This window comes from Tauraco erythrolophus, chromosome 2 (genome assembly GCF_009769465.1).
Source record: "Tauraco erythrolophus isolate bTauEry1 chromosome 2, bTauEry1.pri, whole genome shotgun sequence".
Lineage (NCBI taxonomy): Eukaryota > Metazoa > Chordata > Aves > Musophagiformes > Musophagidae > Tauraco > Tauraco erythrolophus.
Window position 1 is genome coordinate 98,018,247 of NC_141466.1, and position 26,182 is coordinate 98,044,428.

At 56.1% G+C, this 26,182-nt stretch overlaps 3 protein-coding genes across 5 annotated transcripts; 2 read left to right on the top strand and 1 right to left on the bottom strand.

Annotated features, from left to right (window-relative positions):
• Positions 1 to 4,221: 4,221 nt before the first annotated feature.
• On the top strand, positions 4,222 to 10,317 carry SLC29A1 (solute carrier family 29 member 1 (Augustine blood group)). The gene is made up of 12 exons (XM_009980906.2): positions 4,222 to 4,250; positions 4,754 to 4,835; positions 5,121 to 5,293; positions 5,526 to 5,665; positions 5,873 to 6,007; positions 6,171 to 6,268; positions 6,668 to 6,758; positions 6,923 to 7,014; positions 7,150 to 7,258; positions 7,533 to 7,618; positions 9,359 to 9,558; positions 10,206 to 10,317. Exons 1-12 carry the CDS (start codon positions 4,222 to 4,224, stop codon positions 10,315 to 10,317), a joined length of 1,347 nt encoding a protein of 448 aa, XP_009979208.2.
• A 2,839-nt stretch (positions 10,318 to 13,156) lies between these two features.
• On the top strand, positions 13,157 to 19,422 carry HSP90AB1 (heat shock protein 90 alpha family class B member 1). 3 transcript variants are annotated; one of them, XM_009987054.2, is made up of 11 exons: positions 13,157 to 13,303; positions 13,493 to 13,699; positions 13,976 to 14,135; positions 14,341 to 14,474; positions 14,985 to 15,296; positions 15,739 to 15,904; positions 16,102 to 16,292; positions 16,575 to 16,722; positions 17,471 to 17,739; positions 18,190 to 18,523; positions 19,051 to 19,422. In XM_009987054.2, exons 1-11 carry the CDS (start codon positions 13,157 to 13,159, stop codon positions 19,158 to 19,160), a joined length of 2,178 nt encoding a protein of 725 aa, XP_009985356.2. In that variant the 3' UTR covers positions 19,161 to 19,422. The 3 variants fall into 3 exon arrangements, with proteins under 3 accessions (XP_009985356.2, XP_009985357.2, XP_009985358.2); XM_009987055.2 differs by having other exon boundaries at positions 14,006 to 14,135; XM_009987056.2 differs by having other exon boundaries at positions 13,493 to 13,563; positions 13,984 to 14,135.
• A 2,335-nt stretch (positions 19,423 to 21,757) lies between these two features.
• On the bottom strand, positions 21,758 to 25,868 carry SLC35B2 (solute carrier family 35 member B2). Its single transcript, XM_009987057.2, has 3 exons — positions 25,675 to 25,868; positions 25,230 to 25,390; positions 21,758 to 23,919 (listed from the first exon to the last, which is right to left on the bottom strand). The coding sequence occupies exons 1-3, from the start codon at positions 25,829 to 25,831 to the stop codon at positions 22,981 to 22,983; spliced, it is 1,257 nt and encodes a 418-aa protein (XP_009985359.2). The 5' UTR covers positions 25,832 to 25,868; the 3' UTR covers positions 21,758 to 22,980.
• Positions 25,869 to 26,182: the final 314 nt, after the last annotated feature.

Genomic DNA, 26,182 nt, shown 5'->3' on the forward strand with positions numbered 1-26,182 from the left:
GGCATCTCGCCCCCTCTCAGTCCCTGTGTGCCCCCAGCCCTAGGGTCTCTGGAAGGGTCGAGGGGAGCTGGGGAAGGCTGCGAGGAAAGCAACAAGGAGGACCGAAGGCGTGGAGCTATGCTTGGATGACTAAGTGAGCTAGAATTTCTCTGTTTGGAAAATGTGCTGTAGGGTGGATACGATCCAGGCCTGTAAAGCCATGGAGAGCCACTCCAATGTTCATCCACCCTTTGATGCCGAGGTGGCCCCGGCCGAGGCCCTGCACGCTGTGAGAGATGCTGCCCTCGCTCAGAGGCTCCCGAGTTAGAGGGGGAGGCAGGGATTTCACAGAAGCAAAACCTGCTGCGGGCTACAAAACACATGCTCGGGGGCTGGACGAGCAGTCGGGGAGTTAGTCTGTGCTTGTGCCGCTCTTACCCTGTCTTGGCATCTGCTTTTGCCCTCTGATGGAGACAAGCTTTTGAGCCAGACTGGCCTCTGATTTGACTCAGGGTACCTGCCCTTATTTTGGGAGGGCTTGCGTTTGTCCCAGTGCCACGGTAATGGCACATAATCACGCACACTCATACGTCTTGTGAAATATGAGCACGTGTCCTCGCAGATGGCGGCTGAAGGTGGAGGGGAGGCAAGCAGGACACTCCCCGGGAGAGTGGTTCCCTGACACAAGGTAGGAGGAACCGAGAGCGGCGTGGTTAGAGCTCAGGTACGCACATCAAATCTTATGAAACGGGTGGTCTCAGAGCGTTTCCCATCCTCCAGCTGAGTCGCGGCCACCAAGGCTTCACCTGACTCGCACACCCGTGCTGGGCTTGCTCCCTTCCTGCAGGTAAACCTCGACGGGCCCCCAGATCAGCCTTCCTGCTGGGAGGGCTCTGATGTCACCCAGGGGGGCATGTGGACGTAGGGAATGGGGTGAAGCCTGGGGAGGCACCTGGCCCTGCCCTGTCCTGGCTGCGCTTGGAAGAAGTGCTGACCTTATCCCTGCAAAGTGATCCCCTACGAGTGGTGGCAGGAGGACATGGGGTGCTTGCCATCGGACCTGCTGGCAGACCCTCGTCTAGGGACTGCAAGGACAGTGCTCTGCTTGGTGTGGCGTAAAGGGCTCTTCTTTAAAGAGCTGATGTTTCTGAGTATAAACTCATAGCATGCCTACCTGGCACTGTGAAACTGCTCTTGAGTGGAAAGCCAAGCACGTGCTGTGCTCACCTTTGGTGGAAGCAGCAGACGGAGGAGAAAAGGCGATGTGTAAGAAGGGAGAGGTAGGGAATTCTGCGAAGCCTGGTGACAAACAGCTGCCTGTACGTGTGGCTGTCCTGAAGTGCCAGTTTTTCTACAGAGATTAGGTGGTTTTGGTGACGGCTGGCCCTGCCGTGGGCTCCCAGGACTTGTCTGGCAATGGGAGTGCGCGTGGCCCAATACCGCAGGTGTCCCTTAGCGTCTGTCAAGGCCTTTGTGCAGCATGAATGGGCAATTAAAATTGTGCCATCTCTTGTACTTGCTCAGAGGTGCTAGCCTGTGGTTTGTTAAGCCCACTCCTTGTTATCTTGCTCCTTCCGCTTACACGTCGCTTACACGTCGCTTCCGAGGGATTAAGACAGACTGCTCTACGCCCAGGAACAAAATGCATGTCCTTATGCCAACGCATTGCTCCTCCTTTTCCCTGTCCCCCAGGCTGTGCAGCCACCAAGGTGGCTGCCAAGCTGAACATCAGGAGACTCCACTGGGAGCTGGTTAGAGCTGTGCTGCGCCAGCCCGGTGGCTGGAGGGTGGCATGGCTGGAAGGTGGCCTCCGTTCCCCAGTCCCTTATGGTAGGGCTATTCTTGCCGGGCAGGAGTAGGGTTGCCACCTGTTGCTGGTGTTGGTTCGTGTAACCTTTTCTGTTTGTGGCAGGGTTGTTTGTAAGAGCCGGCGGCCGGACGCGTTTTGTGCCATAATGAGTGCTGACCCGTGCGCCCCTTGGCAGGCACTGGCTCTTTGTGGAAAAAATTAGGAGGCACTTAGCGAAGTGAGACAGAAAACAAACAGAGCAGGCAAGAGGCTGCTGTCGGGCAGCACCCGCCGAGGAGGTCGGGCTCCTGACGCAGGGATGTGGGCGCTCTCCAGACGGAAGCAGGAGGCAGCTGGGAAAGCAGCGTTGCGGAGCAGCACGCAATGCCCTGCCTCAGCACCCCCTGAACCCCGCTCCCGACCCCCCTGCCTCCTCCCCAATGCCCCTGGCTCCTGCCAGCTCTTCCACGACACCCTTCCCTTCCTGCCTTCCCTGGCCGCCTGGGCAGTGGGAGCCGGGCTGTGTGCCAGCTGTGGTACCCGACACCTCTTCTCCTCCTCCGCGGATGCCGCTAGACCCACATGGCTCCAGCCCCCGTGACTTGAGCCGGGGCCTGACACTAACCCTCAAGAGCAGGGGGGTGTGGAAGGGGGACACACGCCACCTTCAAATACGCTGAGAACGGAGCTTGCCCTCGTTCTGTCCTCCCCAGGTATGTCTGTGGGGTCGCTCCCTGCCCCTGTTTCTCGGGACACTGATGTGACCTGGTGGGGGGCTGGGAAGGAGGCTGGGGGCTTGGCTGGGCAGAGGGTAGCATGTTGAGGGATTGCTGGTAACCTGCAGCAGGAGCTGGGGTTCTTCTGCCTGTTTGGGGGTAAGGTAAGTTTGTCTGGGGACAAGCAGTGGCTCCAGCGGGGTTTCTGTGTGCAAAGGGTTGGCAGTGATGCTTGCAGGTCCCCCTGTAATCCAGGCTCAGGGCTCAGGGTGTCTCCTGCCTACAGAGGCACTGGCAGGCTGCCCGGAGGGGATTTTGGGATGTTTTCTCTGGAAACCCAGGTGGCTCCCAAGGGCAAGGCAGGAGCTGTCATGCCCTGAACCGTCTGCGTGGGAAGGCAGGGAAGCCGTGCTGCAGACGGCTCTGGCGGTATGGAGTGGCTCTCGGTCCCATGCAGACATACCTGTCATCCTGCCCTGGCTTTTCCGAGCAGCTAACAGGCTTCCCAAATCCCTCTCCGCATCCTGCCGGCTATGTTTCGGCTTCATCACAGCTGGAGGCTCCCCAACCTGCCGGGCACCACACCGGGGGAGGAGGCGAGCAGCGCCCAGCGCCAGGCGGGCACCGCGACAGGGGATCCGGGCTCCGCTGCCTTTAAGGCCGCCGGGGCTGGCAAGGACTACGGATCCCAGCATGCTGCTTCCCGCCTGCTTCCTCCCACGCCTACCTGGCAGGGTGCAGGCAGCAATGCTGTAAGCAGCAGCAGTGCGGTGCAGGCAGCGGAGGGCTATGCCCCGGCGGGGCCGGGGGCTCAGCGCCGGGAGCCCCGCTCCAGATGAAGCCCTGGCAGAGGTGCCGGAGCATCCCATGCTGCGTCGCCCGGACTGGAAAAGGACAAGGCAGGCCTGCGTCTTCTGCGGGGCGGCTAATCCTGCTCTGCCCCAGGAAGAGTGCGGGGGAGGGAACGGGGACTGGGGAAGGGAGGTCCATTCCCGGGGCTCCCGGGGCTGCGTCTGTGAGGTTGTCTGCGGGGAGAGCAACGCCAGGGCAGTGGCCGGGCAGGTGATGGGGAAAAAGGAGCAGTGGGCGGCGGGGAGGGGACAGTAGTGCCAGGGACGCCCTTGGCTTTTCAAGGTGACCCAGGAAAGGGCTGCGAGAACCCCAGGGAAGAGGGAATTGGAAATGGGGGAGTTTGTGTGGTTGTGACCGGAGAGGCTGCTGAATTAAATGAGGCTTTTGTGCCGCCGTGCCCCAGGCACTGGAGGGAGGTGGGGAGGGCAGGGGGGGTGGATGCAGCCCGCTGTGCGTATGCTTTGCTCACAGTTTGAGGATTGGGGGCAGAGAGCCACAGGCTCACAAATCCCTTAAGAGCCTGCTGCAGAGCAACCGGGCAGCCAGTGCCGAGCAGCCTGGGCATCGCAGGAAAGCGATTTCCCTTTGGGAAGGAAGGCTTAGTGTCTCCCAGCCAGCGGTGTAAGGCTGTGTGTCACGATCCCTCAGCTGAAGGACTCTGAGCCGCAGGTTTCCAAAGCTGCTGTGCTGTGCTCTCGTTATTTGCTGGCTCTGTTTGGCTCATGGTACTGTGGAGCACTTAACCAGCAGCATGGCCAGGGGCTTTAAAACCAGCACTGCCCCTGCTTGGCCTGCGTCCCTCACTCCGCCATAAAATCCTCTGCTTTCCAGACGGAGAGCAGCCACGAGACTTGCTGGGACCTGTGGTGACCCTTGCCGCACAAGATGACAGCAAGAGACGGGCCCCAAGATAGGTAATGCTGGGCTCCAGGGTGGGTGTGGGGGCACATCCAGGATACTGGGAGGTCAGGGAGGACAGGGGCACCCAGCATCTGGAGGAGCCCCTCTCCTGCATGCTCACTGGGCTGCTGAGCTGTGCCTTCCCTGAGATACTCTCTCCATCAGCTTTTTCATAGCAAACAGGCTGTAAACATTCCCTGGCACTGGGACACGCCTGGGGAGCGCAACTGCCTCCCAGCTCTGGCAACGGCTGCTGTGCTTCTGGGTGCCATGTGCCGAGGAGCAGACAGCCTCCCCCTACCTTCATACCACCCCGGGAGGGCATCCTACAGCCCCTCTGCTGTGCCACATCTCCTCGGGCAGCCCAGGCTAGCAGGGCTGTGGAGCAGGGACAGGGCAATAAATCTTGTCCTCCCTCTTCCTCCTGGTGCCTCCAGCTGCGGGGTCAGGGACAGTCAGAAGCAATGCCTGTCCCCTGCCCTGCCCAGCATCACGCTCCGTTCTGTCCCCTCTGCAGGTACAAGGCTGTCTGGCTGATCTTCTTCATCCTTGGCCTGGGAACACTGCTGCCATGGAATTTCTTCATGACCGCCAGGGAGGTGAGGGCTTCCCTTCTGCTGGTGCCCATGACACTAATCGTCCCCTGTCACATCTAGGACATGCTAGATGTCCTTCCACACACAGGAAGATGTGGCAGCACAGCACAGCATAGAGCCCCCGCATTTGCATGCAGGAGACAGAAGCGTGGGTGATCTGGATGGGATGAGTGGCGCTGAGGCGGCAGGAGGGCTGGGCATGGGGCTGGAGTGGGGACAAGGGTGGCCTGAGTGTGCTGGCGGAAAGCCTCGCAGCACCTCGGCCCCACCAGGCTCCTCCTCTCGCAGTATTTCATCAGCCGCCTTGCGGACCGAGAGAATATGAACTGCTCCCAGAACCAGACCGGAGAGGCTGCCTTGTCCCCCTCCTACCTGCAGTCTATGTTTGACAACTTCATGACTCTCTGCGCCATGGTGCCCCTCCTTGTCTTCACCTGCCTCAACTCCTTCATCCACCAGCGGTGAGCCATGCCCCATCCTTGCCCCTGTCAGCCCCCATAGGGCTGCCCAGCCCTGGCCCGTCCTCCTGCCCCAGCACTGAGCCAAGCCACAGCCCATTCAGTCAGGTCAAAGGCAAAACACTGGTCTTCTGGGCTGGCGCTTGTCCAGGGAGCGCTTCCCATGGGAGAGCTTGACTCCAGCCTCACAGGCTTTTGGGAGGTGGGTTTTCCTCACTGATACCTTTTCTTGCAGGATTCCCCAGCAGATCCGCATCTCGGGCAGCTTAGTGGCCATCGGGCTGGTGTTCTTAGTCACCGCCATCATGGTGAAGGTTGCCATGGAGCCTCGTCCCTTCTTCATCTTTACCATGATCAGCATCGTCTTCATCAACTGTGCGTGAGGCAGCAGGGGGAAGGAATGGGGCACAGCCCCATGGCTAGGACTGATCTCTCTGGGAGAAGAGCTGAACCTTACTGCGGGAGAGCCAAGGAAGAGCGAGACGTGCCTTGCCTCGCAGGGCAGGGGCCTTGGCTCCCCACAGAGGTGCAGTCCATCCTTGCCTTTGTTTTCTTATTTCTGCTCATCTTTCCTCTTTGCAGCCTTTGGTGCCATCCTCCAGAGCAGCCTCTTTGGGCTGGCAGGGCTCCTGCCTGCCAGCTACACAGCTCCCATCATGAGTGGGCAGGGCTTGGCGGGCACCTTTGCTGCTTTGGCAATGATCTTCAGTATTGCCAGTAAGTAATCCCTGCCCTGCGAGTGACAGGGCTTTCCCAGAGCACTGCTGTCAACAGGATCTGCTGAGGTCTTGCTGTAGGGTTGAGTGGGAGATGGCAGCAGGACCTCGCTCCTCTCAGCCCTCGTCATCTTCCTTTTTCCCCTCCTTTCCTGTGCTCCCAGTTGGTGCCCGGCAACCTGAGAGTTTCATCGGTTACTTCACCACGGCCTGTGTGGCGATCGTGCTGGCAATCTTCTCCTACATCCTTCTGCCTCGCATGGTGAGACATTGTTGTCCTGGTGGGGAAGGGTGTGGGGACTTGGGACCTTTGCGCATCACAGCACAAGGACTGTGGCCTACTAGCACCCCAGCCTTGGCTCCTACCAGCCTCCACCTCCTGGATCAGGGCAAGCTCTCCCGCGTCCTGACGGAGCTCTCAGGGATACTTCCCACCTCAGATACTCCAGTGTCCTTGGGGTACTGTGGAAATGAGCCCCTGGGCGAGAAGGAAAGCATAACTATAGGATGTAAGTGGAAGGAATACTTTGCACATATTGCATTTGCTCATATTGCCCATATTGCATTTGCTCATATTGCCCATATCTGTTATTACCTCACAGCCCCTGGCAGCCTTCATTCCTCATGCATGAATGAATTTTCTGTGGCTGTCTCTCTGCAGGATTTCTTCCGATACTACTCCATGAAGGACAAGACAGAGTACCGTGTGTACAATGCAGAGCTGGAGACCAAGAGAGATCTGATTAAGAAAGGTGAGGGGCTGAGAGGAGGAAGAGGAAGGAAACAGAGGAAGAGCTGAGAGGAAGAATGAGAAGGATTAAATTAGATCTCAACTTTCTGAGGAAGAATGAGAAGGATTAAATTAGATCTCAGCTTTCTGGGGTCTGCTATGCCCTACTTGTGTCTCTCCCTGCAGACGAGCCCAATGGGGTGGAGCAGAATAACTCAAAGATCATCCCTGTCCTCAACCCTGACGAGAAGCCCTCAGTCATTGCTATTTTTAAGAAGGTCTGTGAGCTTCCAGCAACCCCTGCCCTTGCCCCTGATGGGCATAGGTGTAGGAGAGCATGGGGAGGGGAGACAAGCCCTGCACTGGTCTCTTGCCTTGTGTTTGATACCAGCCTCTTTCTTTCATCTGCCTAGCTCTGGGTCATGGCTGTGTCCGTCTGCTTTGTCTTCACTGTCACCATTGGCGTCTTTCCTTCCATCACAGCCAAGGTGTCCACTGACCTCGGAGAGGGAAACAGATGGAGTAAGTGTGGCCAGGGAACGAGTGGGGTAGGAGGAAACTGGGAACAAGGTAAATGGGAGGAAAGAAAGCAAGGCTTGAAGTAGTAGGGGTGCCTGAGGAGAAGAGGAGATCATTGTGCGTGATGGTTTGTATGCAAGCACCAGCTTGGCTCGGAGAGCATTCCAGCCCTTAGCAGGAAGCCAGGAGGAGCGGGCTTGAAAGACAGTCTCTGTGCAATTGGCAGGAGGGCCTGGGGCACCCTGGGCTCGTCAGTGACCTTCTCCCCCTTCTGCAGGTCTCTACTTCATCCCTGTCTCCTGCTTCCTGCTCTTTAATGTCTTTGACTGGACGGGACGGAGTCTCACTGCCCTCTTCACATGGGTAAGCATGGGGCAGGGAGCAAATGCCCAGGCACTTTGCATGCCCAGGCCCCTGAGCCATGGCTGTCACTGAGGGTGCCATCCATGGCTCAGAGGAGGGAGATGCAGAGCTGACTCCTGCCCTGGCTTTAAGTCCTAAGCAGAGATTTATAAGTCAGAGCCGAGAACCGCAGTGTTGTCCTGTCCTCCTCCCACCCGTCTTTCCGCATGGCTTAGATGAAGCTGCCTTCTCCATTTCAGCCTCTTTGTAAACAAACCTTCACTCCAGCTATGCAAATAGCCAGGCAGGATGGTGGCAGGGAAAGAGGGTGAAAGACAGGGCAGCCCAAAATAAAACCTCTGGCCTCTGCATAGGACACAGCTGCTTTAAAGAGCCTTGTCCTGGGAGCAGGGCAGAGCCATGCTGCATGGGTCTCAGAGCTGTCCCCTGCTGCGTTTCCTCGCTCTCATCTCCCCTGCCTGGCTCAGAGCTGCCGGGGCTGAGTGATGGCAGCCGTGATGGAGGTGGGCGAGGAAGGGGGCTGTCTTGTCTGTGTCTCTTCTTGCCCCTTCGCCCACCCCCAAGAGCCCTTTTCCCCTGTATTGTTCAGGCTGTTTGTTTAGAGAAGCTCCTCAGCACCACGCGCCATGGAGTCTGTCCGGGCCTGGCTTCCCCACGGCCTGGAGCCGCTTCTCCGCTGGCCATTGCCGCTGGCTGCTCTCAGCCTTGGCCATGAGCCGTGTTGCCGGGTGTCCAGGCCGCAGCCTTCTTGATGGGATGACCCAGCAGGAGATGTTTCCAAAACAAGGCTGTGTGGAAAGTCTGACTGCATGTGGTTTGGGCCTCATTTCCCTGGTTGGGGCCCCGCTCGCTCTTTTTCTCCTCCTCGGGCCAGAGAGGCTGCTGCTCTTGCTGGTTTGCCCACAGGCACGGCAGCTGGCCTGACCTCAGCTTCCCCTCGTTCTCATGAAATGTCCCGTGGCTACACCAGCCCAGGCAGTTCCCAAGGCAGCTGTGGGTCTCTCCTGACCCCAGACCAGTCAGCCTTGTCATCTGCCACCCTGGAACCCCACCGAGGGGATCCCGGACGGACCCAGGCACATCTCGTACAAGGGCTGCTTCAGTCCCGGCTGCAGAGATAGACGGTGCCTCCTTCTTTGTCCCAGCCTCAGGCATTCAGGGATTCCTTTAGAATCCGAGGAGACTTTAATTCGGTCCGTGCCTTTCCCAGCACTGTCCGAAACATCTCCAGTGTAATCCCTTTCCCAGATTTCTGGATCTCGCCCTGCTTGGCTGGGGTATGGCGTGGGAGGCTGAAGAGCTGGTTAGAGCCCAGTTTGCAGGCCCGGAGGTGCCAGAGGGGATTGACCTCAGCCAGCCTTGTCCTGCGGAGTGGTTCACTGTGGGAGAAGACTGCGTGAGCGTGCACGAGGCTCTCCTGCCTGCCTGTTGTTTCCAGCAAGGGCTTAGCAGTCGCTCACAAGCCCAGATCAGTATTTTGGCTTCAGCGCTGCTGCACTCTAAGTTGGCTGGGATAGGACTTACAGGGCAGTAGTGAGACCTCATAGGACCTCCTTTCCACAGTGAGCGGTGATGCTGAGATTTGTTCCAGCAGAGAAAGTCTCTCAGCAACTTTGCCCTCTCCATGGCTACTCCACAGCCCCAGTGCAGCAGGGACAGCCTCTGTAGCCTCTGCCAGCATGCCATGGGATGACAAATGTCCACTTCTCAGCTGCTCAGTGACCTGTGTTTTTCTTCCAGCCGGGGAAGGACAGCTGCCTCCTGCCAGTGATGGTGGCCCTCCGTGTCATCTTTATCCCTCTTTTCATGCTGTGCAATGTGCAGCCCCGTGACTACCTGCCTGTTGTATTCTATCATGACGCCTGGTACATCATCTTCATGATCTTCTTCTCTCTCTCCAACGGCTACCTGGCCAGCCTTTGCATGTGCTTTGGGCCCAAGTGAGTAAGAGCTGGGAACAGGGGAAAGGTTGGTTACACCCCCAGAGGCCAGCCCCAGCACGACTTGAGGTCTGGCTCTGCCCAGCTCTGGTGTCTGGACTCCCCAAGAGGACGCAGGCACAGAGGGGAATTGCCACACCACCTCGGGGAAGACAACCCCAGTGTCCTGCCTCCAGCCTTGTGCCTCCATGTCCTATAGATGAGGAAGCTATCGTTTGGGCTCTCCATTTCCCCCACCCACCATGCTGGGGAAGGGGCCGGATGCAGTGGGGATTTGGAGGGGAGTGAAGCGTGGTGCAGCACCCACAGCAGGGTGGGCAGCTGTGCCCAGCACCAGAGCACAGGCAGCACGAGGAGCCCAGGTGGGGCTCAGCCAGGTGGGCTGCAGTGCATCAGGGCAGGAGTCAGGGGGGTTGTTTCTGGCACCGGGAGCTTCAGAACAGCCTGCCTGATGCACTTTCTTTGCGAGCCCGTAACATGGAACCAGACTCTTGAAGCCAAGGTGGATTTGCTCTTGCCATTCCTCTACTGCAGAGGAGCACAGCTTTTGGCTCCTCTGTGGCCTCCTCCCACCTCTCCATTGAACTGATGGCAGAGCACGGGGCACGCCTCGCCAAGGAGAGATCTGACACCTATTTCTCCCCTAGGAAAGTGCTTGCCCACGAAGCAGAGACAGCTGGAGCCGTTATGACCTTTTTCCTGTCACTGGGCTTGGCCCTAGGAGCTGCCATCTCCTTCCTGTTCCGAATGCTCATCTAGCAAAGGCACCTGGAGGGTGCAGGGACACCGAGACGGATCCGCATCCTCCAAGGCCCTGGACACCTGGGTGCCGTGGAGAGACGACACCTCACGCCTACCCCTGCCAAATTGCACTGCCATGGCAGATGTTACACCCAGGGATGGTTCCACTCCTGCAGGGTTGGCCTGGCTCCTGCCACGCTCGGCTGTGTGATGCCTTCAGGCCTACGTGCCTTCTCCTTCCCCATGCTGTGTGTGTCTAAGACCCCCAGGATCTCACAGAGGTCCAGCTGCCTCCCACGCTGCATAATTGCCCCAGCTCAAGGCCAAAAGCCATTCTCAGCCTCCTTCTCTCCAACAGAGTTGAAGGCTGGTAACCAGTGTTACTCCTGCTCTTGCCCTTGTCCCCAAGGCACCTAGGAAATTCCTCTCCTTCCAGGGGGCCTGGAAACATCCCATACCACTTCTCCTGCTGGTGAGACTTGCAGATGGGGAGTAGAGTCCCAGCCAGCTCTCTGCTAGGCACACATCCCTCTGCCCAGCAACATCCCAGGGACATAGACATCTGTGTCCTACCCACAGAAAGAGTCAACACCTAAGGGAGGAGAAGGTCTCCACACCTTACCTTCTCTCCTCCTTGCTTTTGTTCCCTACTTTTTTTTTTCTTTTTTTTCCGAGTGATTCTGCCAGTTTTCTTTTTGCCTCCTGGTTGTGTGACAGGAGGTCTGGCTGTGGGCTGCAAGAGGAGAGGAGGCATCTCCATTCCCACCCAGGCTGCCTTCCCTCCCTGCCTGTGCTGCAGGGGAAGGCTTGACCTCTTCCTTGGCTTTCCCATCCCTTGTCTGTGTAAAAGTGTCTGTACAGTTGCCATTTTCTATAAAAAGATTTAAACGCCCCTTTGGGTATGTATGTGTGTGTGTGTGTCTCCATCACCACAGGGGAGAGGGCTGCAGAGGTGCAAGGGCTGAAGGGAGCTGGAACTGGTGTTGAATGGGCATCACTGGGATCCCCTGAAGCCATGACACAGTGTGCGCATTCCTTGCACGGACAGGGCCAGCATGGGAAGGCGGTCCTGCCCTCGGCACTCCGATGAGGGGATGCACCTGCACGATTTGGGGTGCAGTGACCTGCGGCACACGTACCCGAGAGCTTTCCTAGTGCCTGGGAACAGCTGGGAGTGCCACCTGCTGCTCCTGGGGGGAAACTGCAGCACCCTGCCCGCGGGCCTCCACCCCACAAAACACCCTTCAGGGCCATGGCCTCCTCGGCCTCCCCTGCCAAAAGCTGTAGGGCTCCGGTCCTCTCATCCCTTTTCCAGTCAGGCATCGCTCCAGCTCTGCACTGCGAGGGGTTCGGACCCCCGTGGCCACAGCCCCAACAGGGAGGATAAGGCATGAGGTTTATCTGCGTTCAGCTCTGGAGTACCCAACACAGGAAGGACGTGGGGCTGCTGGAGTGGGTCCAGAGGAGGGCCACGAAGCTGATCCGAGGGCTGGAACACCTCTGCTATGAAGACAGGCTCAGAGAGTTGGGGCTGTTCAGCCTAGAGAAGAGAAGGCTCCAGGGTGATCTTATTGCAGCCTTCCAGTACTTAAAGGGGGCCTACAGGAAAGCTGGAGAGGGACTTTTTACAAGAGCGTGTAGTGATAGGACAAGGGGCAATGGATTTAAACTGAAAGAGGGCAGATTTAGATTGGATATAAGGAAGAAATTCTTCACTCTAAAGGTGGTGAGGCACTGGGAACATGTTGCCCAGAGAAGTTGTGGATACCCCATCCCTGGAAGTGTTCAAGGCCAGGCTGGATGAGGCTTTGGGCAACCTGGTGTAGTGGAGGGTTTCCCTGCCCATGGTGGGGGGTTGGAACTAGATGATCTTTGAGGTCCCTTCCAACCCAAACCATTCTATGATTCTATCTTATTGCCCTTAAACACTAAAAATAGCGTATCCAAACACGGGTTTCCAATGAGGAAAACGGGCCTGTTTTACTCTCAGACCCCGACGCGATCGCTACAACCTGCCCTCCCCCGACCAGAGCCCCTCCATCTTGTCCCCTCCTCATCTCCAGGGGCCCCGGTCACACCCAGCCTCAAGACGGCAGAGCTACATGGAGCTGGGACAACGGGCACCCTCCAGGGGCTCCGAGAACTGCCGGTTCCGCGCCCAAACCCGGAGCCTGCGACCGAGGAAGCACCACCGGGGGCGCCGCCCGTGACCCCTATGGGAACCTCAACCAGAATCCCTTACATCGCTAACCACCCGCGACGGTGCTCCTCCGCCGCCGCCAGCGGGAAATAGTCCCCCGCCGGGACTCCCCGCCGCCCGTCGCCGCGGCGCTCCGAGGGCCGCGGGAACCCGCGGCCCTCGGAGCGCCGCGGCGACGGGCGGCGGGGTGTCCCGGTAGGAATCCAGCCCGGCAGCGGCATGGGGCTGAGAGCTGCGCGCCCGCCTCCACCATGGCCGCCGCCGCTAAACGGCAACTCGAGCGGTCCCCACGCAGCGTTTTACCGCTACGTCCGGGGCGGGGAGCGGCGGCAAGACCAGCCTCTACCGCGTCTAATGGAATAGATAGAGACGGGCGGGGTGGGCGAGGCCAGCGGGGAAGCGTGTTTATGAGAGGAGTGGGCGCCGGGAGGCTGGAGCAGGAACCAAGGCCGTTTTAAGGCGGAAGGAGACGGTGGGCGCTGCGCCCCTCCCTTGCATATAAAAGGCGGCCGGAAGGGGTGGTGGGTCTTTTGCTGGTCGCTCTCGCCAGACACGGTGAGGGTCTTCTGCTGGGTTGAGCCGGGCCGGGCGGGGTCTGGCCTGGCCTTGTGCTCCCCTTGCTCCATCCGGTGCTAACGGCCCGCGCTTGCCTTGTAGATGCCTGAGGAAGTGCAATGTGGGGAGGAGGATGCAGAGACCTTCGCCTTCCAGGCGGAGATCGCCCAGCTCATGTCGCTCATCATTAACACCTTCTACTCCAACAAGGAGATCTTCCTGCGGGAGCTCATCTCCAACGCCTCCGATGTGAGCTCGGGCTCCTTGTGCCCTTGTGGGGCGGCCTCCTTGTTGTGCTGGGGGGTCGGGGGGAGGCTGATGTCCTTCTAGGGGTGCCCTGGGCGAGGCTGTTGCCTGGGCAGCCCGCGAGGCTTTTGCTGGGGGAGGGAGGTGGCTGTTGGGTAGGGAGGTTGTGGTCAGCATTATCCTTTTCTCTAGGCGCTGGATAAGATCCGCTATGAGAGCCTGACTGATCCCTCAAAGCTAGACAGTGGTAAGGACCTCAAGATCGACATAATCCCCAACCCCCGAGACCGCACGCTCACCTTGGTGGACAGCGGCATTGGGATGACAAAAGCAGACCTCATCAACAATCTGGGCACTATTGCTAAATCTGGTACCAAAGCCTTCATGGAAGCCCTGCAGGTGGGTTGCCTTTGGCTGTGTGAGTTCCCTAGGGTCTGGGCCACAGGCTTTCATTAGTGTATAACCCCAGCCCTGCTGCCTTTTTTGTAGTAGCAGCTGTTGTCCTATCTGAGTGTTTCCCTACTTCTCTAACAGCAGGGAGGAGCTGAGGGTAGGGCTGGCTGCCTGTTGGCACTTGCCCCTTTTTGTCTGCATGCTGACCTAGTTCTTTGTTGCTGCGAATCACTTGCATCTCCTGTCTCTTTGCTACTTATTAGTCTTTCTCTGTTTCCACAGGCTGGTGCAGATATCTCCATGATCGGGCAGTTTGGTGTGGGTTTCTATTCTGCCTATCTAGTGGCCGAGAAGGTTGTTGTCATTACTAAGCACAACGATGACGAGCAGTATGCTTGGGAGTCGTCAGCTGGGGGCTCCTTCACTGTCCGAACTGACCATGGTATGTGTTGTACAAAACACCAAGTGTCTTTCTCTGCTAGAAGCACCCCTTTTTCTGGTGCTCCCTGGAGCTGTGGTGCATGGTCAGTCATGCCTGTTAATGTTAGGTATCAAGTAGCATTTAGGTTTGAGGAGCTGGTCCCACTTGCCGTCTGCCCTTTAATACTATGTCATTTAACACTAATATTTCTCTCACCCCACTGTAGGTGAGCCCATTGGACGAGGCACCAAAGTGATCCTGTATTTGAAGGAAGACCAGACAGAGTACTTGGAGGAGCGGCGTGTCAAAGAGGTGGTGAAGAAGCACTCCCAGTTTATTGGCTACCCCATCACGCTATATGTACGTAAGGGAAGGACTGTGGGGACTTACTGGAAGGCTGGAGACAGGGCTAGGTGATGTTGGGACCAAGAGCCCAGAAGAGGGCAGAGTATGGTCTCTTCTGTTCCCTTCCATGGCTCCTGGCTGCTGAATACTGAGCAACAGTGCTCTCAGCTTCTGTGGCCAGAGGTGATTTGAGGCTGAGGGCTTACTGGAGAGGTAAAGGTGGTGGATGTCCAGCCAGGCTTTTGGCCTTTGATCTATGCAGCTAAAGGTTATCTAAACAAGCTGTGGACAAAGGAGCCCCTTGTCTCTTCTCAGACACAGCTTTTGGTTGTATGAGCTGTGGAGGGACTCTGAGGGCTGGTTTCAGGTGAAGCCCTGGTTCCAGGTGTTGAATTTGTTGAGCCTTGTACTACATCAGGAGGACATGCCTTTCTCTTATCTGGAGCAAACGGATTCCTGGTAACGGTTGCCTGGGGCTAAACCTGAGCTCATGGCCCTGACTCTTGCTTGTCACTTTCTCCACAGCTGGAGAAGGAGCGTGAGAAAGAGATCAGTGATGATGAGGCAGAGGAGAAGGACGAGAAGGAAGAGGAAGAGACAGTGCCCAAAGATGAGGAGAAACCCAAGATCGAGGATGTGGGCTCTGATGAGGAGGAGGAGGGAGACAAAGGCAAGAAGAAAAAGACCAAGAAAATCAAGGAGAAATATATTGACCAAGAGGAGCTGAACAAGACCAAGCCTATTTGGACCCGCAACCCTGATGACATCACCCAGGAGGAGTATGGCGAGTTCTATAAAAGCCTTACCAATGACTGGGAGGACCACCTGGCTGTCAAGGTGGGTGCTGGGCCACCCTGGCCTTCTAGGAGAGATAGAGCTCTCCTTTCTAGCCCATACTCAGAGCCCCACCACATGGTTGTGCCTCAGTATGGGACTGAGGGTTCCCGGGCCACTCAGTGGTCCCTCAGCCTGCACTGCGACTCCTGTGCAGGTGGAAGGGTTGTCAGTTCCAGTCTAGAAGCAGGACAGGAGGACACTGAGCCTCAGAGAAGCATGACTTCTCCATCTAGGCCTGCTGGATGCCCATGAACCCTGGCATGTAGGGGGCAGTGGGCCTGAGGAGTGGAAGTGTAGGCTGCTTGCATGTTAGAGACCCTGCTGTGCCCCCTTGCTAGCCCCAGCGCTGAGGAGCAGCAGTTCAGCCTGCCTGCTGTGGATCCTGGGGGAAGGGGTAGAAAGGAGACACCATGGCAGCTGTTTTTTCTTCCTGACTCTGCAGCACTTCTCCGTAGAAGGGCAGCTGGAATTCAGGGCCTTGCTCTTCATCCCACGCCGTGCCCCTTTTGATCTCTTTGAGAACAAGAAGAAGAAGAATAACATTAAGCTGTATGTGAGGCGTGTCTTCATCATGGACAGCTGTGATGAGCTCATCCCTGAGTACCTAAGTAAGAGCACCCCCCTTCCTCAGCCTCCCAGTGTGGAGGTGGGACCCCCACAGCCTGTGGTACTGCTCCCAGTATAATGCAGCTGGCTGAGGCACTAGCTGGTGTGGGTGCACAGCAGTCAGTGTCTTAGCACTTCTCCTCCCGTGATGAAGCTCAGAGCTCTTAACCTGACTCCTGTTTTCATTTCCCCTACTCAGACTTCATCCGTGGTGTTGTGGACTCGGAGGACCTGCCTCTGAACATCTCTCGTGAGATGCTCCAGCAGAGCAAGATCCTCAAGGTGATCCGCAAAAACATTGTAAAGAAATGCTTGGAGCTGTTCTCTGAGCTGGCAGAGGACAAAGAGAACTACAAGAAATTTTATGAGGCCTTTTCCAAGAATCTGAAGGTGAGATCTGGGCACCCTGCACTTGGAGGAGGGAGAGGCCCATGACCCATCTGCCTCTGAGCAGCAATCTTGTCCTTGTGCCGTGTTTTCTCTGTGTAGGTGTTAGTGTAGAGGAAGGGTCTCGCAGGTGCCCCAGAGAGTCTTTGTGGGCAGCTGGCCCCTCCAGTGGCCCTTGGCCCAGGACTCCAATGGTCGGGGTGGGCAGAGATGTCTGTGCTTTGGGGGTGGCCAAGTGCATGCAAGTCCCATCCTGGAGGCTTCATGCATCTCTTCTGCCCCCAGCTGGGCATCCATGAGGACTCAACCAACCGAAAGCGCCTTTCAGAGCTCCTGCGTTACCACACATCCCAGTCAGGCGATGAGGTGACTTCGCTTTCGGAGTATGTGTCCCGTATGAAGGAGACCCAGAAGAGCATTTACTACATCACAGGTGAGCCAGAGCTTCTCCATGCCCCAGTGAGATAGAAAGCATGTTACCTGCCTACCAGCCCTAACTTAAAGCTCTCTGCTGAATCACAGCCCATCCCTGGGGGCTGGGGAAAGATCACCAGGCCTGGAGCCCTGACTGCAGCCAGTTTTATGCTAGGGGCTCCAAGTGATCCATACAGTTTGTCATGCTGTAACCAACTCCTACATTTTGGTGAGACCCCACCTGGAATAATATGTTCAGCTCTGGAGTCCCCAACACAAGAAGGACATGGAGCTGCTGAAGTGGGTCTGGAGGAGGGTCACAAAGATGATCCGAGGGCTGGAGCACCTCTGCTATGAAGACAGGCTCAGAGGGTTAGGGCTGTTCAGCCTGGAGAAGAGAAGGCTCCGGGGTGATCTTATTGCAGCCTTCCAGTACTTAAAGGGGGCCTACAAGAAAGCTGGAGAGGGACCTTTTACAAGGGCATGTAGTGATAAGACATGGGGCAATGGCTTTAAACTGAAAGAGGGGAGATTTTCATTAGATCTAAGGAAGAAATTTTTTACTGAGGGAGGTGAGGCACTGGAACAGATTGCCCAGGGAAGTTGTGGATGTGCCCCATCCCTGGAAGTGTTCAAGACCAGGTTGGATGAGGCTTTGAGCAACCTGACCTCTAGTGGTGGGTTTGCCTGGCCATGGCCGGGAGGGTTGGAACTAGATGATCTCTGAGGTCCTTTCCAACCCAAACCATTCTGATTTCTACATCCAGGGGAGAGTAAGGAGCAGGTTGCTAACTCAGCCTTTGTGGAGCGTGTGAGGAAGCGTGGCTTTGAGGTGGTGTACATGACAGAGCCCATTGATGAGTATTGCGTGCAGCAGCTCAAGGAGTTTGATGGCAAGACCCTGGTATCAGTCACCAAAGAGGGGCTGGAGCTGCCTGAGGATGAGGAGGAGAAAAAGAAGATGGAGGAGAGCAAGGCCAAGTTTGAGACCCTCTGCAAACTCATGAAGGAGATCCTGGACAAGAAAGTGGAGAAGGTGAGATGGGCAGGGAGCTCAGCCCCAGGCTGTGTCCTGGGCTGGAGGGAGGAGGGCTGGGCCCGCTGTGATGCAGGCAAGGGCCCCAGCTCAATGCATGCCTCTCATCTCCTGCAGAGGAGCCGCTAAAGGAGACTGGAGGTCCCAGCATGCACTGCGCCATCTTGCTCTAAGCAGCCAGGCTGCAGGTGAGGGGCACTGACCCAAATACGTGCATTGATGGGAAGAGGGTAAGTGTGGGAAACATGCAGTGGGTACTGAAGGTGCTGGCTGAGCTCTCCAAACTAGTGTGTGCGGCAGTCCTGGGGCTGCTTGGAGGATCTCTGCTTGCTTCGGGTAGTTCCCCAGGTGAACCTGGAGCAAAGACCTGCGGTATCATGTGTGCTATGGCTGGGCCCAGTCCGGGGCATGTGAGGATTTTGCTCAGCTAACTTTTGGCTACATTGGCAGGTAACTGTCTCAAACCGGTTGGTCTCATCTCCCTGCTGCATCGTCACCAGCACCTATGGTTGGACGGCCAACATGGAGCGCATCATGAAGGCTCAGGCGCTGCGGGACAACTCCACCATGGGCTATATGATGGCCAAGAAGCACCTGGAGATCAACCCTGACCACCCGATTGTGGAAACCCTCCGCCAGAAGGCTGATGCTGACAAGAATGACAAAGCTGTCAAAGACCTGGTGGTGCTACTCTTTGAGACAGCTCTGCTGTCGTCTGGTTTCTCCCTGGAAGATCCCCAGACCCACTCCAACCGCATCTACAGAATGATCAAACTGGGGCTCGGTAGGTGTCTATGCACCTTCTCAGGCCTGGAGCAGGTCCTGAAGCAGGGGTTAGCTGGGCAGGCTGGTGCGTAACTGCCTTGGGGCAGGGGGGAGGCCAGTTAAGGAAGCCCTGCTGGTGTGATGTGTATACAAGGTGGCTTAGGGGCAAGTGGAAAACTGGAACAAGGTATTTTAGGAGGGCTCAGTGCTCTGAGTGGACTGTCCTGTCCTCCACGAGGCCGGGAGCCCCTGCCAGGCTGCTCAGATGACAAGCTGAGGCTTTTCATTTCTTCAGAGTGAGTGTCAGAAGCCTGTCATGAGAGATGCGACCCAGCTGTTGAAACAAGCTGGTGCTTGCACCCAACTTTTTCTTTAAAAATGTATATCGGGAGGTGCTGTGGTTTGGCATAACTACTGGATGCCAACAGCTTTGTTCTTCAGGCTGTGGGCAGGAGCCAGCCTTTGCTCTGGGAGAGGCTGTACCTCTGGGATCGCCACTTGGTGTCACTTGGAGGCCTCATCTTTTCCTTTTCTCCCCTCTCCCAGGCATTGATGAAGATGAGGTGACTGCAGAGGAGCCCAGTGCAGCTGCCTCTGATGAAATCCCCCCTCTGGAGGGAGATGAAGATGCATCCCGCATGGAAGAGGTAGACTAAAGTAGGAAGAAACCTCTTCCCTCACCTGCCAGGCCTCTGCCCCACATCATGTCTGCTTAGGAGGGGGTCTGCTCTCACTAGCTGCTACTGACTCCTTGGTGGTGTCTTTTTATTGTTTTTTGATTTATTTGGTTGGGGTTGTTTTCAGCAGGGTGCAGGAGGGCATGATTCCCTGTTTGTCAGTAGTGAGTGATTCAGGCAGCCCGAGGCCTGTTTGTTTTGTGTCTTTCTACTTGTGTAGGAACAGCTGATGGGGAGTGGAGGTGAGGAGGCATCAGGCTTCCCCTCTCTCCCCTGCCATGGGATCTCCCACATTCCCAGTAGGCATCAAACACTGTCCTTGTTCCATTGGGGTGGGAGAGCCCTTCCTCTGAGCTGCTGCCTCCCCAAACTCCCAGGGTAGGATACTGTATTTTGGTTGGCTTGGTTATTTTTGTTTGATTATTTTTCTGTTGTTTTGTTCTACTGCAATTAAAAGTATCAAAGAATGTGGTTTACATGGAGAGGTCCCTTGTGTTTTATGCATACCATACGGAGGAAGGGGTCTCAGTCTGTGCCTGAGGGTATTGGGCAGCTGGTCTCTTCCCTGCCCTGACTGGTTTCCAGAGCTCTGCTGTAGCTGATCTCTACCCATTCCTTGCCCAGCCACCATGAAGTGGGTAGGAGAAACACAGGACCTGCTGGTGCGGGTGGAGTCATCTCCAACAGGGCTGTAGTTCTCCACGCAGGGTGCTGCATACCCCACAGCTTGAGAACAAACCTTCTCAATCTGCCTGTGTCAGCTGGGCAAGCTGTGCCAGGACCTGAGCCTGCACTGCTGCTGGCTGGTCTGATCTGAGCGTCCCTCTGGGTAGGAGATGTGGCAGGAGCCATCTGCCTGTTCCCTTGCAGCGTTGGGGGACAGAGTGACAGGTCAGGACTGTACTCGAGCTGCCTCTCTTTGGCCAAAGTGCTCTTGCTCTGTGCTGTAGACTCCACCTTCCCTCACACCTCCAGCCTGTCTTTTCTGGGCACTTGCAGCCCTGGGAGGGTTTGGCAGTATCTGGCCACCTCCTGGCTTTTGCCTGTGTCCCAGATGATGGAGAAGCCTGGGGCATCACCCTTGATTCATCTGCCCCTTGCACCTAGTGCACACCCCATGAGTGAGGTTTGTCACGCTGGGCCACAATGGCCCCTGGGGTTTGGCAGGAGAAAGTGACACTGATGTCAAGTTGTCTCAAGCTGGCTGCTTGCCAGCAAGCACAGGCAAAAAACCTGGGCTTTAGCCAGCATCCATCTGCAACAGGGAGGGAGGAGGCATGAGTCTGCTGGAGTCCCTTTGCTGCACGACAAGGCACTGAGGCACTGTGCTGCCAGTGTGGCAGCTGTTTGGGTGCAGGCTGCTAGGGCACTGCTGGAGCTGAGCTAGCAAATGCCTTCAGGGTGGTTTTCTTTCCCTGAGATGGGAGAAAAAAATAGTTTAAGATGTCTCTCTGGATAGGAAGGCTTTTGCCAGGTAACAAATCAGTGAAGTAAATTCTTCTTTTAAACTTAGAATGTTTTGGGGTTTTTTTTTCCACTTTTTTTTCTTTAAATCTACATTTAAATTAGAAAAGGAATCCCATTCCCAACCTGGCAGACAAGCTATTTTTTGAGTAAAGAAAAAAAAAAAATCCATTCCATTTTCAGTCTGTCAGCAGATGGTGGGGCCAGATATTTGGGGGAATTTGTAGGGGCAGGAGGAAAGTGCCTGTGCAGCCTCACAGCCCTTCAAGAGCTCAGGGCTAGGAAAGGAGCACAGGTCAAACTGCTGGAGAGCCAAGTGCTATGAAGCCTGGGCTGTGCTCAGCAGCAGCTCTGTTATCCCTGCTGGTTCAGCTAACTCAGCACTGTGATAAGTGGCTCCTGTGCCTAGTTTCCTCCTCTGTTTCTCTTGTAGCCTTCACCTGAGTCTCTGCTTTCTCCTAGCTCTGTTAGTCCATGGTCCTGTCTCTGACCCCAGACCTCACCATGACCAGATCGCAGAGGCCTACAGCCAAGGTTTTTCACCAGGCCTCCCATATGTACCAGTGGAATCTACCATTCACACCCTAAGCCTCCTCTGGCTCTGGTGTGGGGCCTGCGGAGCTGGTGTTGGTGTGCAGATGCCCCATAAAGGATGGGCTTCCTTCAGGGCCTTGCTACAGCACTGGTGGCCGTGGCTGGTGACTGCTCAGCAGGCCTCTGTGCCATCTCTAGCCAGCCATGCAGGCTGCAGCTACACCCACTGGGGCTGCCCAAGCCGCACCATGCAGGGGAACCCAGGAGCCAAACCAGAAGCAGGCTAGCAGCTCTCCCACCTCCCCAACAGCACACACAGAGGTCCAAACCTAGCTATGCTGCCCAGTCATGTGTGTACGGATCTTGTGTCATGCCTTGTAGCTGTGGGACCAACCCTGGCTGGTACCTGCCTGGGCAAAGGTGGAAGCACCTGTGTTTGGAAAGGAAAGACATAGCTTTGCTATCCTAGAGAGACCAGCGGCACAGAAAAGGTTGGGGAGTCTCTTCTATCCTTCCAGGTACATGATAAAAAACAAAAACATTCACCCTCAGGGCACTATATGCAGCATATTTTTAATTTAATAAAATAAAAAAAAAGTTGCCTTTCAAAAGTACCAAAACCTGCTGGCTTGACAGTCAGGTTGTGTTGAGGAGAAAAGAGTTAACCAGTAAACCCCAGGCTTCTGGGGAAGAGCAGCTTCCACTGCTCTGTCCCTTTTTTCCTGGGCACCAGGTGCCCGCTTGCTCCATCCCCTGCTGCCTGGGGAGCAGGAACAAGGCACGGAAAGCAGGCTCTGCCCCTGCCTCTCTCAGCCTTCCAGGCACAGTGGGGCTCTGGCTCAGTCCCAAGAAAGCCAAGGCTGATGCTTCCAGTTGGCAGGAAGAAGAGGGGCTATTTGTGCTTCTCTGAATGGCAACTACAAAGCCCAGAAACCATGGCACTGAGACACCCCGAGGCTGCGCTGGGGCTCCTGGGCAGCACAGCCTTTGGCCTGTGACAGCAGCGGATGTAACCAAAAAGCAACCTAGAACAACTCAGCAAGCCTTGGGAACCATACTGACCAGGCTCAGTCTCTGCATAAAAATCAACCTGGGCCCAGGGGAGTGAAGAGAAGTGTCCCAGAGCAGGGTCAAAGAACTGATAAAACCAAACCGGGAGGTCCCAGCTTTCACTGCAGAATGCTCTCCTAGAGCAGTTCCCAGGCCTGGGGTAGGACAGGCTGGAAGTCCTTCCCTTAGCTTTGCCTGTCCTACCTGAAGCACCTTCTGGGAGTGGGGCTGAGAGCTCCCCCACCTTGGGGGCAGGCTCAGCTTAGGACTTGCCTCACATGGAGGTGTTTCAAAAAAAAAAAAGCTAGTGTTTTGCTTGCCCTTTCCTCCTGCTGAGCTCTATAGTAGTGACAGAAATGGAGGAGCATTATCCAGAGGCAAGACAGTGCCAGGGAAAAGAGCTCCCTTGTTCATCAGTGACTTTGGAGAGAAGTCACAAGACAGAGGTGGGTCAGGAGCACCAGCAGCCCCATGCTGGTTTTCCCCTCAGCATGCGAGCTCCCAGGCCCATGCCCTGGCTGGAAGTCTTTGACCAATTAAGGCAAGTGGAAAGGTGTGGAGCTGTGGCAGCCCAGAGCATCCCTGGGCTTGTTACAGCCCCTTCCTCAGGAAAAGCAGGTGGAAAAGTGAGTCACTGGTCCAGCCTATCCATACCTCACCCTGCTCCTCAGTGGGTACTGAGAAATCAAGCAAGTGCCCCCAAGCAGAGGCAGGACAGCAGCCACAGCTTGAATGCCATGCCCCTGGCTCCTCAGACCTTTTGTACAGGGGTCTCGCCTGGTGGGAGCTTCTTACTGCGCTTCTTCATGCGGCTGCGGGCGTAGACACGGAGGAAGAGGGCCATGAAGACAACAGCTACGCCCAGCCCACCCACAACAGTGACAGTGTGCCCGTAGATGAGGCAGGAAAGAAGGATGGCAAAGGCCTGGCGGAGCGTCATGATGATGGTGAAGACAGCTGCCCCGAACTGGTTGATGGTGTAGAAGATGAAGAGCTGGCCACAGGCAGAGCACACCGAGAGCAGCACAGCGTGGGCCATGAACTCTGAGTGGCGGGTCATAAAGCGTACCGACTCCAGCAAGGCGCCCTGCTCCAAGAGCGAGCCCACCGTGAAAAGGCAGGAGAAGACGTTGACGCCAAACATCATCTGCACGGGAGACATCTTGTACGTGAAGAGGGCATCCTGCCAGTTGGAGGTGAAACTGTCGAAGATTATGTAGCCAGCCAGGAGGACCACACCTGAGAAAGTGGTGACGGTGGACACATGCCTGTTGGGAGCACTGGAGAGCAGGAACATGCTGACTCCCACGGAGATGAGGGCAGCAGTCAGGTACTCCCAGTACTCATAACTCTTACGTGACACCAGCTTGCCCATCATCATCACTGGGATCACTTTGGAGGCCTTGGCCAGCACTTGAGTGGGGAAGCTGATGTATTTGAGTGCCTCATACTGACACCAGCTGCTGAGGATGTTGGAGAGGGAGGCAAAGGAGTATTTGTACATAGGAGCCCCGTGACGTGGCTGCTTGGTCAGGGCACAGTACAGACCAGCCACTGTGAAGGCCAGGATGCGGTTCATGAACACCAGGAACTGGGAGTCCTTGAACTTCTCACCAGGGTCCGTTTCAGTGGCACCATACGTTCTCGTCATCACACGCTCCTGGAGGACGCCCCACGTAAGGTAGGAGGCCTGCGAAGCGGGAGAAGCACAGGGAAAATCAGGACCCACAACGGTAGCTGCAAGCAACCACGGGAAGAACAGACTGCAGAAGATCCTTGCTTGCCCCAGCGTTGCCTCATCCTCTGCACGGCAATGCTTCCCTGAGGTGCTGGGAGATGAGGCCACCCCCCACGCCACCCGCCTGAGGGAACCCATTGTCCCATGTGGTTAAAACCAGGAACATCCCGTCCCAAACAAAACCTGTGCGGTTTACAGCCTCTTCAAGGAGAGAGAAGCACTCAAAGCAACCATCCTGGCATACAGCCAGCGGTTATGCTTCAAGCTGCCTGTTCGACCAGACCGATGGGATCAGGGAACGTTACCGATGCACAGCTGCGGTTTTGGTGCCAGCTCCCTGCGGCAGGTCCTGGCAGTTTTCCCAGGGGCCTCTGCATTGGTTTTCACTTCCAGCTCCCTAGGCCTGGTTCTTCCATCCAAATCAGTTCTAGTTTCAAACCCAGCAGATGAAATTGTCCACTAGGGATAATCTGGCTGTCACCTCCACTACTTCAGGTGCAACAGTACCAAGCCTCTCACAGAAGTAACAGACTTCCTCTTATCACACATCCCCTCCTGAGAAACTGAGGCACAGAGGGATGGAAGGACTTGTTGGTGACCTGCAGCAAGTCTGAATGAGCTGGGATAGTAGGCCAGAGAGTGGGTGTCTTCTGCTGGCTGCAGGATGTGCGGGTTTTTCTATCACAATGCCCACATTTGTATTTTTAGTTCTCTTTAGTCCTATTTTTAGGCCTGAAAAGCTGCCCTTCCTAACAATGCTCAGGCTGTAGCTGAGATTTAATGGAAACTAAGATTAAAAATTCCTGTTTATCTGCAGCTGAATTCAGTATTTATCTCCAGTATTTGAATCCAATCCATCAAGGCAGGACGCATCAGCCCCAGAAAGTGACCCAGAGGAAGGCCTGGGAGATAAAAGGGCTCAAACTATCTGCTGCTCTGACACAAGGGCCAGAACAAGAACAGCCCGAACAATCTGCTGAATCACAGAATTTTCCCTATCCATGGCTGCAGAGGACTGTGATCAGATGGACAGGAGGTCCCAACCCAGATGACACCAGCTAAACAGACCTCCACAGCCCTTAGAGGTGACACAGCAGCTCTGGTAGACTATCCTGGTTGAGAGTCTGTGTCCCAGACTCCAACCCTAACCCTGATCAAGGACATCACTGCATCCTTAGTCTTCAAGGAACTGACGGCCACAAACCCGCTGCCCACCTCCTCCTCCTCCCAGAGTGGGATGGCCACACACACAGGGCCCCTACCTGTAGACCAGCAGCGCAGAAGAGCAGCTTGAAGACCTGTCGGGCTGTAGAGGACTCTGTGGGCTCCGCTCGGGGTGGCAGGGAGCCATCGTCCTGGTGTACAGACTTCACCTCAGAGCCGAACACGCATGATTTAATGACAGGGAAGCAAATGCCTCGGCCTGAAGGGGGTCAGAGAACACAGAGACAGAATTAACTACAGCCTCGGAACCACAAGCCGCACCAGCTTGAGGAGAAGCCTCCCTCCTTACTAGCTTCTGCATCTGCGCAGGGGCCTCAAATAAATTTGTTTCGAGGTAGCACCTAGACAGTTTTGGGGTGCAGCTCTGCGGGCAGCTCGCTCCCGGTTTGACAAAGCAGGTCAGGGAAACGACCTGTCAGTGCCCAATGGGGTGCAGAGAGCTCACAGGGAGGCAGGATGTGGAAGGGAAGCTCCTGCCCTTACCTGTCTCCAGGTAATTCCTTCTCTTGAAGTACTGGATGAGGAGGAATCCCGGCACCACAATACTTGCGTAGCCAGCAGCATTAACAAAGAAACGGAAGAGCCAAAAGTCTCCCCACGAGTCCTGCAGGGCAGGGGGGATCTCTTCACCAGTAGCCATGGTAGGGAGGGAAGCCAGCACAAGGGGAAAGGCAAAATCTGCGGAGAGATGAAGAGGCAGGCGGTGGGCAGCTGGCACACAGCCAGCTCCGCTCCGCTTGCCTGTGCCACCCAGCCTGCTCCCCACTGGCAGGCAGCACCCAGGTCCCACGACAGTTATGGTGGCAGCATGCATAGTAGGAAAAGCCCTCTGGAGTTCAAGAGCACATGCCGGACATTTATGTTTGCTTCTGTTAAGGGTGTTTGCTCTGGCTTAGGAACAAGTGGATTTCGAAACTTGGATTTCCAGGGTCGGAGAGAACGTTTGAACATGGTTTTAAGTGTCTAGTTTTGACAACGCCCTTACTTCAAA

Bases quoted from the DNA above. Each gene is read 5' to 3' on its own strand.
- HSP90AB1 (XM_009987054.2), top strand. From the start codon at position 13,157: ATGCCTGAGGAAGTGCAATGTGGGGAGGAGGATGCAGAGACCTTCGCC. The intron at 13,700-13,975 runs GTGGGTTGCCTT...CTGTTTCCACAG, and splicing joins CCTTCATGGAAGCCCTGCAG to GCTGGTGCAGATATCTCCAT. The intron at 16,293-16,574 runs GTGAGATCTGGG...TTCTGCCCCCAG, and splicing joins CCTTTTCCAAGAATCTGAAG to CTGGGCATCCATGAGGACTC.
- SLC29A1 (XM_009980906.2), top strand. From the start codon at position 4,222: ATGACAGCAAGAGACGGGCCCCAAGATAG. The intron at 6,269-6,667 runs GTGAGACATTGT...GTCTCTCTGCAG, and splicing joins ACATCCTTCTGCCTCGCATG to GATTTCTTCCGATACTACTC. The intron at 7,015-7,149 runs GTCTGTGAGCTT...TCATCTGCCTAG, and splicing joins TCATTGCTATTTTTAAGAAG to CTCTGGGTCATGGCTGTGTC.
- SLC35B2 (XM_009987057.2), bottom strand. From the start codon at position 25,831: ATGGCTACTGGTGAAGAGATCCCCCCTGCCCTGCAGGACTCGTGGGGA. The intron at 25,391-25,674 runs GTAAGGGCAGGA...GACCCCCTTCAG, and splicing joins AAGGAATTACCTGGAGACAG to GCCGAGGCATTTGCTTCCCT. The intron at 23,920-25,229 runs GTAGGGGCCCTG...CCCGCTTCGCAG, and splicing joins TCTGCGCTGCTGGTCTACAG to GCCTCCTACCTTACGTGGGG.